This window comes from Myotis myotis, unplaced genomic scaffold (genome assembly GCF_014108235.1).
Source record: "Myotis myotis isolate mMyoMyo1 unplaced genomic scaffold, mMyoMyo1.p scaffold_m19_p_19, whole genome shotgun sequence".
In the NCBI taxonomy this organism is placed as follows: domain Eukaryota; kingdom Metazoa; phylum Chordata; class Mammalia; order Chiroptera; family Vespertilionidae; genus Myotis; species Myotis myotis.
This window is the reverse complement of record NW_023416323.1, coordinates 29,373,530-29,389,970: the sequence shown is the minus strand read 5'-3', so window position 1 is coordinate 29,389,970 and position 16,441 is coordinate 29,373,530. Positions and strand designations below refer to the sequence as shown.

Genomic DNA, 16,441 nt, shown 5'->3' with positions numbered 1-16,441 from the left:
AAACAATGATGACAAATTAAAACCTCATCTTAGACCAGTGGTTCCCAGCGTGGGGCACATGTCCCACAAGGGGGCAATTTGATTTTTAAGGGGGGCAATTTGAGAATGAGTTATTAACAATGAATTTTTGCATTTGTTATGGTTCTAGGGGCCTAAAATACAGTATATAAATATATATTTTGACATATTTATGCATTTTAGTTCTCTATTATGTTTTGAAACTTTATTTGCTATTTTTCATATCACTTCATATTATTATTATTTTTTTAAACAATTTCTTAGTGTTTCTTCCTCAGTACTTCAACTGTCCTTTCGTTCTTTTGTTTTTCTCTTTCATGAATGCCATGTTCTTTGGAAGCGTGTTTAGACCAAATTAATGACCTTTTAGGCTTCCTCCATGTGAACAGGAGTTCACTTTTTGAATAATAGGAATTATATATATGTCACAAGGAGGGGCGGGGGCATCAGGATTTTAAAGATGCTTAGGTGGGGGATGGCCAAAAAAGGTTGGGAACCACTGTCCTACGCATTAACCCATTCTTATACAATCTTGCAAGAGTCATTAAAAATTAATATGGACTTTTCTATTTTTTTTGTTTGTTTGTTTGTTTTGTTCTCTGTTAGGGTAAAAGTAAAGTTTAAGATAAAGGAAGTCAATTTAGAGGTTAACAAATACAACTTCTAGAACTAGAAAATTGAGGGTTGATTTTAGATAAGAAATGTGTTGGTGGTTCTTTTTATGGAATGCTTATGTATACCCACAGCTCAGCCAGCAGGAGTGCCAGAAATCTTAAAGAAAAGTTTGCATAGCTGTTCAGTGAAAGGAGAGGAAGAAGTATTTTTAATTGGCAAGAACTTTCTGAAAGGAACTAAAGTGATTTTCCAAGAAAATGTTTCTGGTAAGTAGACATAATACTACTGATATAGAGATTGTTGCATGTTTCAGTTTGTTATAAAGCTATAGTTATAACTACAAAGTAAAAAAAAATCAAAATTTTAGTAAATCACTGTTTTTGTTTCAATCAGATGAAAACTCTTGGAAGTCAGAAGCTGAAATCGACATGGAATTATTTCATCAGGTATAATTTTAAGACTTAAAAATTTTTATTTTATTGATTTCAGAAAGGATGGAGGGGAGAGAGAGATAGAAGCTTTAACAATGAGAGAGAATCATCCATTAGCTGCCTCCTGCATATTCCATCTCCCTCCCGTGCTCCGGGGAGCCTGCAGCCAGGAATCTTGGTTCAGAGGTCTTGCTCAACCACTGAGCCACGCCCCCTAGACTAATTTAAGACTTTTTATAGTTTGATTGTTTACTCTCTGAGAAATTCGGTTTTGTTCCAAAATTTCCTGAATCAAAAGATTAATTTTTTTCTTTATATGGGATTGATAGAAATCATTTAAAGTTTCTTGAGTTTAACTGAAATAAAACTATGCCACTGATGCTAGAAGTGACAATTCTCTATTTTAAAAAAGTTTAAAAGCATTAGCAAATTGCATTGCTAATAAATGAAACATTTCTTTCTTAATATTTATTTGTTCTGGGGATTTGGATTATCTTAACCTACTATTAGTTAAATCAAAGAAAATTTTTTTATTAAGTGTCTATGTTCCAAGTGTTTTTATGTTTGTTAGTTACCTTTTTGCATTCAGAAGAACAATTTGTTACACCTGTATTAAAGAGTGTGTATTTGTTGGCACTCACTATGTATTTTTAGATAATAAGAAAAAAGAGCTTGAAAACAAGGAGAGAAAAATAACTTAATTAGTATGTAGAGCAAATAGGAGCAAACTCAGGTATTGAGACAACAGAAGAGAACAAATTTATATGCAAATCAGATAGAAGACTAGAAAAACGGTAGTATGTTTAGGTATAGATCATAGAGAACAGAGGAGCAGGAACATTCTAATGTGTAAAATACTCAAAGCCTAAAATATCAAATGCTGATAAAAATAGAAAAGAGCACATGAAAGCTAGCAGAGAGCTAGAAGAGGCAAAAAATTGAAACTTTATATCCAATTTATCAAAAAATATTAAGACGAAAAAGTTTGTAATTCTTTTGTGTTTTAAGAAAAATCTTAGACACAAATTAAATGCTCTGAAATCGAAGCCTTAACCTTGGCCTTGTCACATGTTCTTTTCAACTGAGTCAACCAACTATAGTCTAAGTAAAAAATGTCATCAAATTCACTTCACCCTCAGCTGTCATCATTTGCCTCCTGCATATATTGTCCTCTGTACAAAAGCATAATCACCATCCCTTGATGTTCCTTCCCATTACTATATTGTACCAACGAAGAAGAGAATACGTCCAATATTGTTCACAGTATCTTCCAAGAAGATGTGGCAACCTTGAGTAACTGCTGGTGAAGCATTTATGAACTTTCCTTTTCTTATAAGGATGTTTCTGCCACTATTCTGACAAAAAAATAACTTTGATTTCCAGGGTTAGGGTAGACTGAACCCTACTTGGTTAAATGAGGGTAAATTTGACTTAATTTGGGTAAACTGAAGCCTATTTGACTAAGTGATTAGGAAGCAGTGAACCGCTTTGTAAAGTACACCTCAATTAAGGTTGTACAGAACATATGGTAACTGATACTGTGCTTGGTGGGCATAGTTTTTTCTCAAAATGTACTCATTCTTTTATTCAACAAATATATTTATGTGTTTTTTGTATAAGGTGCTAACAGGATAAATAGAATTAAGACCAAAACATCCTATGTTCTCATGGACCTTCTTGAGGGTGGAGGGAGAAGAAGAAAAAAGCACATTATCACAGTAATTTCAGGTAGTGATAAATAATAATTTAGAAAGAAACAAGATTATGTGTTCAGGACTAAGAGGGGTGCCACTTTTAAAAGGATGGTCAGAGATGGCTTCTCTGAGGAGAAAACATTTGAGTAATACCAAAAATGGGTAAGAAACTAGCCATTTTAAGAGGTGAAGGAAGAATATTCTAGTGGGAAAGAACAGCAGGTTGTAAAGGCTCTGAGCTAAAAGTGGATTTAGTGTGTTAAAAGAATGGACTGAGAAGGTCAGTATGCCTAGAGCAGTGGTCGGCAAACTGCCGCTCGCAAGGCATGCGGCTCTTTGGCCCCTTGAGTGTGGCTATTCCACAAAATACCGACTTCTGCGCATGGGCCACGAAGTTTCAGTCGCACTGTATGTGCGCACCAGCACGTGGTATTTTGTGGAAGAACCACACTCAAGGGGCCAAAGAGCCGCATGTGGCTTGAGAGCCGCGGTTTGCCGACCACTGGCCTAGAGTATAAATGATCTGGGGAAAATGGGGATAAGAGAAAGTTGTCAGGGCAGGAACCTTGTTAGTCATTATAAAACATTTGGATTTTGTCTTGAAAATAGTTTTAAGATTAATATCCTGGCCCTAACGGGGTTGGCTCAGTGGATAGAACATCGGCCTGTGGATTGAAGAGTCCCAGGTTGGATTCCGGTCAAGGGCATGTACCTTGGTTGCGGACACATACCCAGTAGGGAGTGTGCAGGAGGCAGCTGATCGATGTTTCTCTCTCATCGATGTTTCTAACTCTCCATCCATCTCCCTTCCTCTCTGTCAAAAAAATAAATAAATCAATAAAACATATTTTTAAAAAAAGATTAATATCCTGATGTCTATGAACCTGAGCTTTAAAATAATTTTTCTAGTCAGACTTTTGACCTTTATTGCTTATAGGAAATATACTTAATTATAATTTTCATTTCAAATTTTTTATTTAAATATTGCTTCTTTTCTGACTCTTATAATTTTCTTTCAATTAGAATCATCTTATTGTAAAGGTTCCCCCATATCATGACCAACATATAACTTTGCCAGTATCAGTGGGAATATATGTAGTGACCAATGCTGGAAGATCTCATGATGTTCAACCATTTACTTACACTCCAGACCCAGGTATGTCAAAATAAAAAAGTCTGAACTAAAATGAATGATTAATTTCTGGTACTTTGGAAGAATATGAAGACCAGCCAACCAAAATGAAAAAGTGGTAGCCTGGCTGGTGTGGCTCAGTGGTTGAGTGTCCACCTATGAACCAGGAGTCATGGTTGGATTCCCAGTTAGGGCACGTACCCTATTTGTGGGGCTGGATCCCCAGTAGGAAGCGTGTAGGAGACAATCAATCAATGATTCTCTCTCATCATTGATGTTTCTATCTTTCTCTCCTTCTTCCTTTCTCTCTGAAATTAAAAAAAAAAATTTTTTTTTTTAAAAGAGCATGGCTTTTGAAAAAGAAAGAAAAGAAAAGCTAGGAATGCTCTGAAGAGTTATCATACAGCTTACTCTTTAGTAAGAATTAACATTCATTGAGTTTCTCTAGTGTTCAGAAAAATAAAAGTGACAACTTTGGGAAACTGCTAATAATTTAGCCTAGCTGGTTTACAGGATTGCCTTTTGGGAGAGAGAAGAGATACGCTTGTCATGATGAGTGGTAAGAATCACAAATAGAGTTATATGCCTATAACATTTTCTAATCTGTATAATAAAAAATATCAAAGACTGCTGGTGAATAAATATTTTAAACATAATTTTAAGCATTTAGGCAAAATAGATGCTTTAGAAACCAGAGCAGTAAGAGCAATTGAAATGTTAAAAATTTAGAAGATCTGCCCTGGCTGGGTAGCTCAGTTGGGGTTAGAGCATTAATCTTTTTTTTTTTCTTAATAGCAGCAGCTGGTGCTTTGAATGTAAATGTGAAGAAGGAAATATCTAGTCCAGCAAGACCTTGCTCTTTTGAAGAGGCCATGAAAGGTACTAAGTTGATTCTCATATATTTTCTCTAACAAACTTTACTATTTTGTTTTCTCTTATGTACTTGGAACACTTAGCAGGGTCTCATCTATACTGTAAAATAAATATTTGTTTTTTACTGAATGCAGAGATTTGTTTCCCAACTTGATATTTCCCTTCATTCACCATGTAAACTTTTTTTTTTTAACATATTAGAGTGGAGTTTTTTGTTTTTTTCTTTGTTTTCCATTCCCCAATATTAAAAATCTTAAAAGTATATGTAAAGTACAATAATGTATGTAAAAAAATTTCTACTAATAAGATTAGTACTTGACATTGAGACTGAAGAGACCAAAATATGAACTATCTACATTTGAAAAAGTTGCTTTAGGCTCTTTCTTCTGATATTTTTATTTACTCCTTTGCCAGTCCGAAGAGATAACAAAGGTATATCTTCAGGATGTTATGTGATAGATTCTTTTCTCAGATTTCTAATACAGCTATGATACTTAGTGATACTTTTGTGCCATTATAAATGAAGATGTCAATTACATAATGGCCATTGGTTTATTCCTATAATCCTAGCTTTTATTTATATCTTTCTGCCATGAAATTCATGAGTTAAATAAAATTAAATTATAAAATTAAAAATATTTACATTTAAAAGGGAATATTATGCTTAATAAATTTTATCAAATTTGGTAGCTTTGTTTTCTATTGTCAGTAGTAAAATTTAGCTTTCATGTATATAATGTGTTGAGTATAGCTTGCCATTATAAATTCTGATCACAAACACTTTCCCGGAGTAGATTAGTGAGAAATTTTGCACTGATGAGTAAACTGCCAAGATTATCTGATTCAAATACAAGAAAATTTATAAATCTGTGCTATATATAATCATAGCTAATGCACATTGGACATATATTAAGTGCTGAGCAATAATGCCACACTCTTCATTGGCATTATCTCATTTAATCTTCCAAACTCTATGAGGTAGGTAATTTATTATTCTCATTTCATAGATGAGGAAAACAAGGTTTCAGGGAGGTTAAATAATTTGCCCAAGGTCGCTTAGCTAGGATTAAAAAAGATAGGTTAAACTTCAGTATAAAAGTAACACCTCTAAGCAAAAATAATTCAAACCATGTTATTAGATAAATAATACCATAATTAATTAATCATTAAAGAAAGTCTTGCCCTAGCTGGTTTGGCTCAGTGGATAGAGTGTTGGCCTGCAGACTGAAGGGTCCCGGGTTCGATTCCAGTCCAGGGGCACATGCCTGGATTGTGGGCTGGATCACCAGTAAGGGGCATGTAGGAGGCAGCCGATCAATGATTCTCTCTCATCATTGATGTTTCTATCTCTCTCTCCCTCTCTCTTCTTCTTTGAAATCAATAAAAATATATTAAAAAAAAGAAAGTCTTGAACATTTGTGGTCTATCCTTTGCCAACTTTGTGCTCTTCTACAAAAATTCCTTGATGCTTCCTTTCATGGAATATCAGGCAGATAGAACAGTAACCTAATCCAGTGTGAAATTTATCGTACAAGATTATGAATTGAAGGTAGTCAATTGATCCAAATCTTACAAGCCTAAAAAAGGATACAAACATACATGCATGTATTACTCTTTTTCAAAATTCAGACCTCCTTATTTTGACAATTTTATCAACTTAAATCATGATAAAAATAATTTTATGAAGATATAAAATTAAATTGAATACTCAGCTAACTGTTTAAAATTTTCATTTGTTTTTATAAATAAGGTATCATTAATTAGGAAGTACTGATCATTTTAAAAGACAATAGCTTTTAAAACCAGGAATTTTCATTGACAAATGGCTTATTTTTATTCCATGAAATCACAGCTTTAGTATAATGCCACGGTACCATTTCGGAGATTTAATTAAGTATACTTTAATGATGAAAACTGAGCAACATAAATGACTTTTAAATTTGTGTTATGGCATTAATCCTCTAAGAAACAGTCTGACAAATAACCATTAATTACAATAAGATTTAAAACTTGATGCCCAATATGATGTTATGGTCATATATTGAAAGCTTTTGCTCTGAAGTAAGTTTCTAATTCCTTGGAGAGAGTTTGGAAGAGTGGGGAGTAAGGATAACAACTAGTGCCAAAGCATTTGATTCATTTTTCGTTTTAGCCAACTGTGTATATATCCTTAACACAAAGTAATGCATATTAAATAAGATAAAGTATACAGTGTAAACTATTATTAACAGTTTTTTGGGGAATATTTCCACAAAGTTTTCTATATCTATATAGATGTGAGTGTAAATGTTAGCTAAATTGCTCAAAGACTCTGTGATGGAGGTTCAAGACCCAGGGATAAAGTGTTGATGTGCATTCTCTCAGTTTCAGCTTAATAAGGAGTGGTTAATTGGATTAGTGTGAAAAATAGTTGAGAGCATATACTTTTCTCTACTGGTTGGATAGGGAAAGGTTTAGGAGCTTTGAGGAGCCATAGAGATAATCTAGTTCAATCGAATTTTACAGGTGATAAACCAAGGCCTAAAGAAGTTGTGATTTACTCAAGGTCATACAGCTAGTAACTGACAGAGATTACAACTTAGGTTGCCCTCAAAATTCTATATTTTTTCACTCTATTATTCCCTACCCTATAAATCTTGTTGTTGTTATTGTTAAACCTTACCTGAGTATATTTTTCCATTGATTTTTAGAGAGAGTGGAAGGGATGGGGAGAGACAGAGAAACATCTGTGTGAGAGATACATCCACTGATTGTCTCCCACACATGCCCTCACCGGGGCTAGGGATCAAGTCTGCAACCAAGGTTCATGCTCTTGACCAGAATCAAACCCTTCAGTCCACAGGCTGACACACTGTCTACTGAGCCAAACCAGCTAGGGCACTCCCCTTAAATCTTTATTTTAACCATACATATTTGTACTTGACCTTATCATTTTATGCTGCTTGCTGATAACAAACTTTTACTAAGGATTGTTCTAAGTTTCAAAAGTTGTTATTATTTGACATCAATAGAAGAGAGCACTTTAAAAGTTGTTTGGCATAATGTGTCAATACCAATATTCCTTATAAATTCAAATTGCTATTGGGATGGATAAATATGTCTATCTTATTTACCTTCTGCATTTTTTGAATTGGCTTAAAAGTTTTCCCCCAACCCCTAGGTCGTTTGTATTTTACATGTTTGTATTTTTTTTTCTCTCACTAAAATGTAATTTTCACTAGTAGGGCTTTTATCCATCTTATTCATCATCACTAATCCCCAAAACCTTGAACAGTACCTAGAACTTTGTAAAGGGCTCAATAAATACCTAGTGAAAAAGAAGGAAGAAAAGAGCGTGACATCTCTCAAGCCATTTACTATTATTTACAGGTCCATTAAGATACAGTTGTGGGTTCTGGGACAAGAAAATATGTACTTACTTTTCCCTTTTCCTCCCTCCTAAATCTACTAAATACCTTAGAAATAATTGAACAATCATAAAAGGACTTCAAAATATAGAGAGAAGAAAGACTGGCTAGGGACCTCATATTTTGAAGAATGACACCAAGTCCTGTGTTCTCCTTTTATCTCCCATTTATCTGGATTGGGCACTAGAGAGGTCTGCTACTCAGAACTGGCAATGGGCATAGGCAAAAAATAAGTCAGTAAATAAGCATGAAAAGCCTGCTCTCTTTGGCCAGAAGACCAGGAAAGGGAAAGCCCAGCAAAGACTTTTGTTGGGATGACTCCTATTTAGTGACAGCAACTGACCCACCCCCTCCACCTATACCTGCAGTAGCAATACAGAACTTGGGGGGGTCAACCCACCTCATCCTGCATACCTATCAATTAACAGTGGGCCTAGTCTGCCAGGAGGTCAGTCTAACTGCAGTGATGGCAATGGCAGAACCAGGGGCGCAACCCCACCACTACCAGGCAGCAGCACATGCCCCTCCACCCGCATTGGTGGTGCCAGCAGGGCCTTGTGTCTCCCCTGTTCTTCCCCTGACAGCAGACAGAGACCCAGACCTAGCAGCTCCTAGCCCTCCACCTAAGAGCAGAGAAAGATCCAGGCCAAGTGTATCCCAACCCTCCACCCAGTGACAGAAGGCTCTATTTGGTGGCAGAAGGTGAACAGACCCAAACCTCGTCCTAGTGACATGAGCTACCCACACCCTGCAGTCGACCTTCTACCCAGTGGCAGAAGTCAGCCTACCTACATGCTTCCCCAGCACCAGCAGAGATAGAACAGGAAGCCCGTTAGTACCAGGAAGCTAGAACATATACCAGAAGAAATGCTTTTCCTCTTGCAGGTCAAGCATCCCTCATCCCCACCTAGTAACACCAGACAGCCCAGAGAAGCACTTTCCACGCTTGCAGGCAGCACCAACAGGATTCCAGCTGGAATTCATGCAGAGCTAGAACAGAATACTGACCAGAATAGGACTCAGAAAACGAAATTGTCAATGGTCATAGAAAGACTTGTATCTTTTGTGTGGGCATTTTAAAAAGTGTCCTTTTCTTATTTATCTACACCAGTAGACATACCTGCTTGTCAGTGGGCTCCTTTGGAGAAGTAAAAGACTCTTGCTCAACCTATTCCACCTATTCTCACTTTCCAGAAGGGAAATAAAACTAAAATGATAAGGATTTTTCTCTAAATAAATTTTGGGGAAAATTATGTATAGACCTGTTAAGCAGTAACTGTAGGTAGATGCATTTATATGTCAATGGATATTTATAAGCAATGTCTAATTGAACTATAATATAAATTTGTCTTTAGATATTGGAAATTTTTAGACCAAAAATACTATTAATGACAATATGCAACACACTGCATTGTAAAATTAACCAAACAATGAACTAAATTGACTATGATAAAGGTAAAGAAAGATTAATTCATCCATTTCTTCATTCAACAAATATTCATTGATTGCTTACTATACATCATGCAACAAGAACAAAATCTCTGCCTTCATGGAGCTCACATTGTAATAGAATTCAAAAGGAAGAATAGCAGTTGAATGTTATTCAAGACAACACTAATAGTCTTTAAAATTTTCCTATGAGATGGGCCACAAATACTTTTAAATGCCTCACATTTTCTCTCAGTAAAAATTAGATTTTGAGTTTAATTGTAGAAGTATTGGTAGAATCTAGGTGAAAATAGGTCCAGGGAACTCAAGAATAAATGATACATTCCTCAGAATAATAAAGCGTAGAATATCCAAAGTTAAATTTAAGAGCACTTTCCCCTTCCTCAGTATAATCAGTTTCCACAGGAATTATTTCTAGCCATTGGCTATGAGACAAGTTGAAGTAAGATCAGAAAGTTTCAAATATTTCTAAATCAGAATATTTACAAAGGTGGCAATCTTACTCATATATCATTTAAAATTCTTCTTTGTTGCCAAGATTTCTTCTTAATATCAAATTAAGAAATTTAACAGCTATGCATTCTGGGGAATCTATATTTCTCTCCACAGGGTTTCAGAGTAGTGGTAATCTTTTAGATCAGAATTTGGGTATGTGTTCAATTTAGAAGACTGTCATTAGTGATGTCAGTAGGCGTCACTAAGTCCACCAATGGCTGACTCACATAGACAAAAAAAGGAAAGGAAGGAAAGAAGGGAGGGAGGGAGGAAGGAAGAATCAAGGGGGAAAAGTAGATATAATGAAGTGATAAAATGTACCTCATCTGCTATATATTGCTTCTCAGTGTAAATCTCTATTGAAAATGGGAATAAAAAGAAGTGAAAAATACTTGCTGGTTTTGTTTTGGAAATTTAGTTGGTAAACTAAAATAGTCCTTAAATTTCTAAAAAGAAAATATTTTAAGTCCTATCTAAAAGAGAAATGTGTTCATGTGTCAACTTGTCAAATTCAAGTTTTCTAAGACATTAATTTAGAAACGCAAAATTTATTTCGTTACTTGGTGGCCAAGCTTCTCATAAGAAGCTTGAGCGTGGTTCAGTGGTTGATCATCCACCCTGAATTAAGAGGTAACTGGTTCGATTCCTGATCAGGGCATGTGCCTGGGTTGCAGGCTGTGTTCCCAGTAGTGGGCATGCAGGAGGCAGCTGATTGATGTTTCTCATCGATATTTCTATTCTTCTATCACTCTTCCTTCCTCAAGCCAAAGCTGCTTCAAAAAAGGGAGGATACATTTTGATATGCCAGTTTTGTATCTCATGCTACATAACATAAAAAAAAAAATGGACTTTTAAATATGGCTAATAATCATCACACTATATAGAATGAAATAGTTGATGACTTTAGTGATTTTAAGCTTTTCTTTCTTTTTTTGTGTGTGTGTCTGTGTGTGCAGCTATAAAGACTACTGGATGTAATTTAGATAAGGTAAATATTCTTCCTAATGCTCTGATCACTCCACTCATATCAAGCAGTATGATTAAGAGTGAAGATGTTACTCCAATGGAAGTGACAGCAGAAAAAAGATCTCCTATTTTTAAGGTAAGCCAGCCGTATTGACAAGTGTCCCCCATCTTAACCTCAAATATAAAAATTACTTTTTATATTTTAAGTGGTTTGATTTCTTTTCTCCATGTTTATGCTTTTTACTTTTTCTGTTTCTTTCACATTTGTTTTTCTTTAGATGCACTTAATGAATTTTGCTTTTCAGAGTAAGTGCTTTTATACTCCAGTAAAGTAGCCTGCCTTTAAAGTGACTTTCAGTGTCTATTTTTGACAAGCAAGAAGGAATTAATGTGTTAGCTAGACCTATGAGATGGAGGGTGTTAATGAAAGTACTGGTTAGCATTTTTAAAATTAGAGACATTTTTATTTCCTTTTCTTTCCCACTCTTCCTGTAACTCCCTTTCCCTTTTTCATTTGTTTTCCTCCTACAATGTTACCAGTAAACCACAAAATGGGAATAAATATATTTTAAATACATTTTATTGATTTTTTACAGAGAGGAAGGGAGAGGGATAGACAGTTAGAAACATCGATGAGAGAGAAACATCGATCAGCTGCCTCCTGCACACCTCCTACTGGGGATGTGCCTGCAATCAAGGTACATGCCCTTGACTGGAATCGAACCTGGGACCCTACAGTCTGCAGGCCAATGCTCTATCCACTGAGCCAAACTGGTTAGGGCAAAATGGGAATATTTTTTAGCTTGCTATTAATTCATGAACCATAGAATTAATGTTTTAACTGACCTAAGCATATCAATAGCTGATTACTTTACATATTAATTTATATATATATTTGATTTCAGAGAGGAAGGAAGAGGAAGAGAGAGATAGAAACATCAATGATAAGAGAGAATCATTGATCAGCTGCCTCCTGCACACCCCACACTGGGGATTGATTCCGTAACCCAAGCATGTGCCCTGACCGAGAATCAAACCATGACCTCCTGGTTCATAGGTCAATGCTCAGCCACTGAGCCACACTGGCTGGGCAGTTGATTATTCTTTTACTTCCTTATTTGACTGTCTTTGTTTATAATACATACTAGAGGCCCAGTGCACGAATTTGTGCACCAGTGGGGTCCCTCGGACTGCCCTGTGGGATTGGGCCGAAACTGGCTCTCCAACATCCTCCGAGGGGTCCCGGATTGTGAGAGAGTGCAGGCCAGGCCAAGGGACCCCACTGGTGAAGGATCGGGGCCAGGGAGGGACCATGGGAGGGCTCCAGGGTGTGTCTGGCCCGTCTCACTCAGTCCTGACCGGCCAGACCTCAGTAGCAAGTCAACCTACCAGTCAGAGTGTCTGCCCCCTGGTGGTCAGTGCACGTCATAGTGTCTGGTTGACTGATCAACTGTCTGCCCCCTGGTGGTCAGTGCATGTCATAGTGCCTGGTTGACCGGTCAACTGTCTGCCCCCTGGTGGTCAGTGCACATCATAGTGAATGGTTGAGCGGTCTTAGCATATCATTAGCATATTACACTTGTGATTGGTTGAATGGACAATCAGACACGTAGCATATTAGGCTTTTATTATATAGGATTTTAAAAATACTCTTTAGACAATCAGACATGTATCACCAGAAATCATAGTCTTATACCTATTTTCCAAATAATGTCGAGTGGAAAATTGGTCCTGCATATGCATATGTTTTTAGGCTAATACTAATTTTTGAAGTATCACCTGAGCTCATTTAATGGTTATTAATTAATATTATCTGGGAATTTTTATTTTTCAGACTACAAAGACAGTTGGATCAACTCAACAAACATTAGAAAATATCTCTAATATGACAGGAAATGGCTCTTTTTCATCATCATCATCTTCTCACTTACCCTCTGAAAATGAAAAGCAGCAGCAGATTCAGCCCAAGGCATACAATCCAGAAACCCTGACAACTATCCAAACACAGGACATTTCACAGCCTGGTACCTTTCCAACAGTTTCTGCTTCTAGTCAGCTGCCTAACAGTGATGCACTACTGCAGCAGGCCACACAGTTTCAGACAAGAGAAACTCAATCTAGAGAGGTATTACAGTCAGATGGAACTGTGATTAATTTGTCACACCTGACTGAGGCATCACAGCAACAGCAGCAGTCACCACTACAAGAACAAGCACAGACTTTACAGCAGCAGATTTCATCAAGTATGTTCCCATCACCAAGTAGTGTGAGTCAGATACAGAACACCATTCAGCAGTTGCAAGCTGGAAGTTTTAGCGGCAGTACTGCTAGTGGCAGCAGTGGAAATGTTGACTTGGTTTTAGAGGCACAACAAGTTTTAGAGGCACAACAACAGTTATCTTCAGTTTTGTTTTCTTCTCCAGATGGTAATGAGAATGTTCAAGAACAGCTTAGTGCAGACATTTTTCAACAAGTCAGTCAAATTCAAAATAGTGTAAGCCCTGGAATGTTTTCCCCGACAGAGCCAGCAGTCCATACCAGACCAGATAATTTAATAGCTGGAAGAGCTGAAAGTGTTCACTCACAGACCGAAAACACATTATCTAATCAACAGCAGCAGCAACAGCAACAGCAGGTGATGGAATCATCAGCTGCAATGGTGATGGAGATGCAACAGAGTATCTGCCAGGCTCAGATTCAGTCGGAATTATTTCCTTCAACTGCTTCAGCAAATGGAAATCTTCAGCAATCTCCAGTTTACCAGCAGACTCCTCATATGATGAGTGCATTACCTACCAGTGAAGACATGCAAATGCAATGTGAATTGTTTTCTTCTCCTCCTGCAGTTTCTGGAAATGAAACTAATACAACCACCACACAGCAGGTTGCAACCCCTGGCACTACCATGTTTCAAACGTCAAGTTCAGGAGATGGAGAGGAAACAGGCACACAAGCAAAACAGATGCAGAACAGTGTCTTTCAGACCATTGTCCAAATGCAACATAGTGGGGACAGTCAACCTCAAGTTAACCTTTTTTCATCTACAAAAAGTATGATGAGTGTTCAAAATAGTGGTGCCCAGCAACAAGGTAATGGTTTATTCCAGCAAGGTAATGAGATGATGTCACTCCAATCTGGAAATTTTTTGCAGCAGCCTTCTCATTCACAGGCTCAGCTTTTTCATCCTCAAAATCCTATTGCTGATGCTCAGAACCTTTCCCAGGAAACTCAAGGCTCTATTTTTCACAGCCCAAGTCCTATTGTTCACAGTCAGACTTCTACAACCTCCACTGAACAGATGCAGCCTCCAATGTTTCACTCTCAAAGTACCATGGCTGTGCTACAGGGCTCTAATGTTTCTCAAGATCAGCAGTCAGCCAACATATTTATTTCCCAAAGTCCAATGAATAATCTTCAGGCTAATGCAGTAGCCCAGGAAGAACAGATTTCATTTTTTGCAGCTCAGAACTCAATTTCTCCACTTCAGTCAACGTCAAACACTGAGCAGCAAACTGCTTTCCAACAGCAGCCTCCAATGTCACACATTCAGACCCCCATGCTTTCTCAAGAACAGGCACAACCCTCCCAACAAGGTCTGTTTCAGCCTCAGGTATCCCTGGGCTCCCTTCCTCCTAATCCAATGCCTCAAAACCAACAAGGGACAATCTTCCAGGCACAGCACTCAATAGTTGCCATCCAGAGTAATTCCCCATCCCAGGAGCAGCAGCAGCAGCAACAGCAGCAGCAACAGCAGCAGCAACAGCAGCAACAACAACAGAGTATTTTATTCAGTAATCAGAATACCATGGCCACAATGGCATCTCAAAAACCACCACCACCAAACATGATATTCAACCCAAGTCAAAATCCAATGGCTAATCAGGAGCAACAGAACCAGTCAATTTTTCACCAACAAAATAATATGGCCACAATGAATCAAGAGCAACAACAGCCCATGCAATTTCAGAACCAGCCCACAGTTTCCTCACTTCAAAACCCAGGTCCTACCCAGTCTGAATCGTCACAGACTTCCTTGTTCCATAGCTCTCCTCAGATGCAGCTGGTCCAGGGGTCACCCAGTTCTCAAGAGCAGCAAGTAACTCTCTTCCTCTCTCCAGCATCCATGTCTGCATTGCAGACCAGTATAAACCAACAAGAGATGCAACAGTCTCCTCTTTATTCCCCTCAGAACAACATGCCTGGAATTCAAGGAGCCACATCTTCACCTCAACCACAGGCTACTTTATTTCACAACACTACAGGAGGCACAATGAACCAACTACAAAATTCCCCTGGCTCATCTCAGCAGACTTCAGGAATGTTCTTATTTGGCATTCAAAATAGTAAGAAACTCTAATTTCTCATTTCTTAAATGTTATTGGTTTAAATGGTCAAAGTATTATTATTAGAAGGAAGCAAAGCACAGTGGTTTTAAGAACACAGTTTATAGTTTGTCAGAACTGAGTTCAAGTCCCAGTTATACCAGGAATAGACTGTGAGATCTTAGACAAGTTGACTGGCATGAACCTCAGTTTGCACATCTAATAAAATGGTGGTAATATTATATACTTGACAAGGATATTGGGAGGATTAAATGTGGTAGTGTATGTGTTTGCCACTTTAACCTATGAACTTGAAAGGAAAATGAAGAATGACAGAAAATCTCAGCCAATTTAAGTAGTTTCCAAGGAGGTAAAAGCCCATCTTTAATGTTTATGTACCAAGGAAATTATATAAGACTTAAGATGGTAGCTGGACAAAGCTGTGTTTGTATACTGCTAAGAGGAAACCAGAGATGAATATCAGTACTTTTTGGGGGGCTGTCAGGTGCCTCACTTTTAGTTCTATGCTGAGTGAGCACAATAATGACTTACCCCCAACAACTAATTCATATCTTCTTGTGAATCTTAAGAGAAAGTAACTAATCAGATAGCTTCTCTATTTAAAATGTCTCTGCAGACTGTAATCAGCTTTTAACTTCTGGACCAGCTGCATTGCCAGATCAGTTGATGGCCATAAGTCAGCCAGGCCAACCACAAAACGAGGGCCAGCCACCTGTCACAACACTTCTTTCTCAGCAAATGCCAGAGAATTCTCCACTGGCATCCTCTATGAACACCAACCAGAACATTGAAAAGATTGATTTGCTTGTTTCATTGCAAAACCAAGGGAACAACATGACTGGCTCCTTTTAACTGGATATGTAAGTATTGCATTTTGGCTTCTTTTTTTATTGAAAAGCATCAATGAATTTTATTATTCCAAGCAGATTTGGTTAAGTAAATGTGGTGTACTCACCAGGTGGTACTTTATTTTACTCTGAATAAGTTATTCGATATGTGATAGCTTATGGTCATATTG

At 37.3% G+C, this 16,441-nt stretch overlaps 1 protein-coding gene across 18 annotated transcripts in view; it reads left to right on the top strand.

Annotated features, from left to right (window-relative positions):
- The window catches only part of NFAT5 (nuclear factor of activated T cells 5), a 121,505-nt gene that overhangs the window by 96,766 nt on the left and 8,298 nt on the right, over positions 1–16,441 (top strand). For 15 of the 18 annotated variants that reach the window (XR_004973629.1, XM_036346127.1, XM_036346125.1 and 12 more), the window contains 7 exons: positions 765–899; positions 1,027–1,079; positions 3,782–3,914; positions 4,686–4,769; positions 11,071–11,216; positions 12,915–15,423; positions 16,040–16,283. Coding sequence is in view for 17 of the 18 variants with exons in the window: in XM_036346127.1 (XP_036202020.1) it covers positions 765–899; positions 1,027–1,079; positions 3,782–3,914; positions 4,686–4,769; positions 11,071–11,216; positions 12,915–15,423; positions 16,040–16,275 (3,296 nt within the window). In the remaining variant the exon portion in view is untranslated. The remainder of the gene's footprint in view (positions 1–764; positions 900–1,026; positions 1,080–3,781; positions 3,915–4,685; positions 4,770–11,070; positions 11,217–12,914; positions 15,424–16,039; positions 16,284–16,441) is intronic. The other 3 variants (XM_036346128.1, XM_036346126.1, XM_036346140.1) reach the window with 1 other exon arrangement.